The sequence below is a fragment of the Trypanosoma equiperdum genome (genome assembly GCF_001457755.1).
Source record: "Trypanosoma equiperdum strain OVI genome assembly, contig: ctg_1221, whole genome shotgun sequence".
Lineage (NCBI taxonomy): Eukaryota > Euglenozoa > Kinetoplastea > Trypanosomatida > Trypanosomatidae > Trypanosoma > Trypanosoma equiperdum.
This window is the reverse complement of record NW_027123196.1, coordinates 3,230-8,075: the sequence shown is the minus strand read 5'-3', so window position 1 is coordinate 8,075 and position 4,846 is coordinate 3,230. Positions and strand designations below refer to the sequence as shown.

The 4,846-nt window shown below is 36.8% G+C and overlaps 1 pseudogene across 1 annotated transcript; it reads right to left on the bottom strand.

The window, feature by feature from the left end:
- Nucleotides 1–1,453: 1,453 nt before the first annotated feature.
- On the bottom strand, nucleotides 1,454–3,148 carry TEOVI_000909300:pseudogene (annotated as a pseudogene). Its single transcript has one exon. A coding segment is annotated over exon 1 (1,695 nt).
- Between the last annotated feature and the right edge of the window lie 1,698 nt (nucleotides 3,149–4,846).

The window sequence follows — 4,846 nt, the reverse complement described above, 5'->3', positions numbered from 1 at the left end:
TAACTAAAGTTCTGTTTATTTTCTGCAGTATTTTGTACAAAATATTTTACAGCACTCTCACACTTTTATCCATCATAAAATATAACATCAAACCATTCGAATGAATTACAATATTCTCATCACTTGCACTCTGTTTCTATAAAAATTCCATAAACCATCTAGGTCTTTTAACATGACTATATAAACCTCCTATCGCATTTGTAATAATTTCAACACTGCTTAGTTTGCCACTTAATATTAACCTATGCCATCATTGAGTTGCATGAGTTTGAACTACAGCCACAAAAACTGTTAGTTTCTTAGGATTCTTTTTCTGTTATATTTACTTCTGTATAATATTAAAGAGATTTTAAGCTTAGAAAAAGGAAATTTAATGACAACAATCGAAGCAGTAAAACTTTCAAGAGTCCAAATTTTTGAACGTAATTTAGCTTTGAAAATATGGAAAATTTTGAGAAATGGATAAAAAAGCTATGAAAATTAATTAGTTGGACACCAATGTGTTTACATATATTGATACTGCCTTTATTTTTTTATGATTTAGATATTAAATGATGTATGGTTAGGTTATGAAACATATCTTTGAGCACACATCAACAATTTCTGTTTTAGAATGTAGCATCAACCCCATACAGTGCAGTTGGTGCATACACAGTCCCTCTCTATGCATTTCCAAGAGACATTTCTCATCTAGTTGCGCTACTTGGTTCGCTATACCGAGTATTTTTCTAGTTTAGTTTGCTGAAACTTCACACCATCTGTTTTCGTCATAATGTTCCCATCAGAGCAACTTTATGAACTACTTATATCACTACTGTGGATAACGTAGCGGCTCCATATGCTTTGGACATGAAACTCTGTCTCTCCATGATTGTCCCCTCCACCACGTCCTTGTGTATAATGATGAAACCACTCGTAATGTTTTTGTTTAAAATTGATAACATTCTATTTTTGTTATCTATATCTCTCTGTCTTTGACTTTTGATCTTCCTCTACTAATACTCCTCTAACTTTCCATTATCCGGTTTCTCACTAACTACCATTTCAACCCTTTCCATTGTTTTATATTTTCCACTATGGCAGTTAATTTAATCTTCCCCACTACTTTCATTATAAAAATAGTTCCACACGCTAACAAAAAACTCCTATCATTATAATTGTTATTGCGATTAACCTAACCAGTATTCCAAAATTAATAAAATAAACAGAATAAACCTAATTAGAATATTATATAATTTTCAACCCCATCACTGTGCTACTTTTTATACATTAGCGACTTTAACTCCATAATATCGTAATATCAAAATTTGTATATTTTTCAAAGGTTTTATAAAAGTATTAATATATATAATTTTATAAAACTTTACCAACTCCTCCTAAAAAAAATAGAACTTCATAAAGTTTCAAAAAAATGATCAAAGATCCTTAGAATTTTAGAATTCTTAATATACTACAAACTCACAATAGCAGCAGCCATCAGATAAATTTTCTTAGTTACAAGAAAACTGGAAGAGCGGCATCCAGGAGTTACTGGACCAGTGTCTTCGACATAAGCAATCCATTCACAAAATGCTTTCTTTCCTGTTGGAATTGTTCCACTTATTTTGGCGCAATCCTCAGGGGTCTGTGTGGCAGAGCATTTGTTTTCTGAAGCTGCTCCTGGTTTGATTTCTACCTTCCCTTTCGTTTTGGGTTTGAAAACTCCCTCTACCAGCTCGCAATCTCCTTCGCAGGCATCTCCCTTTTTGCACCTACATTGTTTTTCTGCCGATTGATCGTCAGTGGAAGCCGGTTCCCGGTCTTGTGCTTCGGCAGCTATTTGTTTGATGAGGCCTCTAGCTGTGGCTTCACCGACCACTGTTAGTGTGTCTAGGTTTTCTATTTTTGTTGTTTGCTCTTTTTTCTGATTTCCGAGGTAAGCTGGCGTTCTTTCAATTGCCTTCCAAAGTTGCTCCTCAAATTTTGTGCCTTCTGTGCCGTAGTATTTTGTTATTGCTGTCGTTAATTCTGGGGCTTTTGACTCTTGGCCCTCCTCGGCTTCTGTTTTGCCGATAAGTGCTTTTGTTACCATCAAATTGAATTTGCTGTTCTCTGCGATGGTGGCGTAGTTTCGAATTTTTTTGGTACATGCGGGTGCTGGATTGGTGTCTTTTAACCCTTTTGTCGCCGTATTGGCTTCTGTATTTAGGTTGCCGATGAAGTCCACCGCTGTCGCCGATATCTGTTTTGCTGTGTGTGTGCCGCTGACCCATGCTGCTATTTCGTTTGTTGTCGTGTCGTCGTATTTTAGGGTGAATTCCAGTTTGCCGTCTTGTGCTAGCTGGCCTCCGTTGCAGCCGTTAGTCGTCGTGCCGTCGCGCTGACACCTCGCCTCCACATGTACTCGGGTTATTATTTTGGGCGTGGGTTTCTCTGCGTCGATGTTTGACTTGTTGATGTCCGGGGCATCCAGGGCTTTAAGGTCGCCTTCGCACCCCTGGCTGCCTAGTTTGCCTAGGTCCGCTGCTTCTACTTCTTTTTCGGCATTTATGTTGTTGTCGTCCTGCACGTGGATTTGCAGCCCGCCATTTCCTTGCTGCAACCGATGCTGAACGGCGTACAGTGTCCTCAACTGTGCCACTTTTGTTTCAGCTGCTGTCATGGCTGGTCTTGCTTTCGTTAACGCTTCTTCGCAGTCGCTGATGATCTCTGCTGCCGACAGCAGTACTGGTGCTATTTTTGTTCTTAGGTTGGCGGTCCCTAGGACGGCTGCTGCGATGAGCTTTCCGAAGTTCTTTTTGTTTTCTTTTAGGTTTTCTTCGGCTTCCGAGTAATCGCCTCTGTATACGGCTATCTGTTTTTCAAGCCTTGCCCAGCACCCGCAATTTGTGCCACAGGGGGTTACATCTTCTGTTTTGCCGGTTCTAATTGACACGAGGCCTATTAGGGCTATCACCGCCTGAGTGAACATTTGTTTGCTTGGCTCCTTGAGTAACTTCCGAGGTTTGACGAACTGGTGACGAATTGTGCTAGATTGAAGTGGGGTAAAACTTTTTAGCCAGTTACCGCTGCGCAGAGCTATTACACAGCAGAGATTGCACAAAGAAAGCTTTAGAATCTGTCCCTCTGGCCTTAGCCACCGTTTCTACACAATAGACTGCATTAGAACTTAACCGGTGTTTCGGCGTTAGTTCGAAGCTTTCAGCAACTTCTAAATAAAAATTTTTGGTCCAAACTGATAAACCGCTGCCGTGGTTGATGTTGCGCCCCCGCCAATATAACTCTATGTCTGGTGCACCGTTTGGGGCTGGTGACGCGTTGGCCTTTTAAAATTAGTGAATAACTAAAAAAAGCGTAGCGGTCTAGAAGCGTCATGATAAAAATTTCTACCGAAGTTCACAATACCCAAAAGAAGGACCCATTTAGCTATATAATGTATTTTGTTGAACTCACGCTTTTGAAGGGATATTTTACCAATTTGGATTTTACAAAAATTCCCGACACATACTGCAAAAATATAAATTTTTGAAATCCCACAGAATTCTTTATAACGGTATATCCAGTTGATTTTGCATTGATGGAGATAAGTGACAGGTACGTTATGAAATGTGTATTATCGTTTTAAATGATAGGATTTCTCATATTTTCGACTCATGAAAATGTTGGTTTTACCATATAAACCCATGAAAATTATGATAAAATTTAAAGGCTAACTTTGTGTTTTGACACGTTTCCACTTTGAAATCCAATCTATTTAGTTTTGTATCTTGTGGATCTATCCATTTGAACGATGGGGTTTTCCAATCTTTGAAATAGAATTCCTATTGCTATACCTGTAAATTCAAATTTCATGGTTTATAATCTGCTTTATTTGCCGCTAATACCTTTGATGTACCTCCCGCTTCAGTAGTAATGTAACATTTTCGGTTTTTTCGTATGCACGACACTTTTCTGTCTGGTGCAAAAGCTGTCTGGTTTTATGTTACTTTCATTTGAGACTTGGTAATGTTGCTGTTATACGTAATCTATATTTTTTCTGAGTATCCTTTATTCGTTACATTAAAGCTTCTTAAGCTCTCATCCTTATGTAAATTACCCGGCCCGCTAGTGCTTTCAATTTGATATTTATATACCAATATGAAATTAATTGAGTTCTATTACAAGCTTTTTATACTTGAGAATCAACATCTAACTCATCGTATATGTAATAATTTAAGTAGTTTGTGTTATACTATTTCTCTTTTTCTGTTCAGTGTAATTCATGAGTAGTCCAATTTTCAAAATCTTTTTCCCAATAAAATTATATATTTTCTCATAGTTCTATCTACTATTATTATGCCTGATCAGGAAAAAAATGGAATTACTTCACGCTTCACAATTCTCTCTATGCTTTTTCGCAGCTGCATATTAGGATTCACCATCACATTAAACATTACAGTCTCAATCAATTAAGCAAATTCTGCGTCTATCCATTTTTTAGTGAAATATAGGAAAGATCTGTTGCTCATCCTCTCGCTCTTCCACCAACTAATATACTTGCATTGAAACATCTACACACTTTCTAGTTTTCCTATTTTGGCCAAAATTTAGTCTTCACCACCACTTATACTATAATATTAGTACATCCACACTCATAAGATATTTATTATTATGATTATGATTATTATTATTTTTTTTCATAACTCTCAGTCATATTCATAATATAAACAATATTTGGATAACTTCGGAAAAACAAAAAAAATTTATATCCCATCATCCTACTACTTTACAACCATAGTCCATTTTCATACCAAAATTACATTCCTTTTGATTTTTAAAAATATGCCAATTTTTTGTTACAAATTTGTTAAAATATTTAAAAATTGAA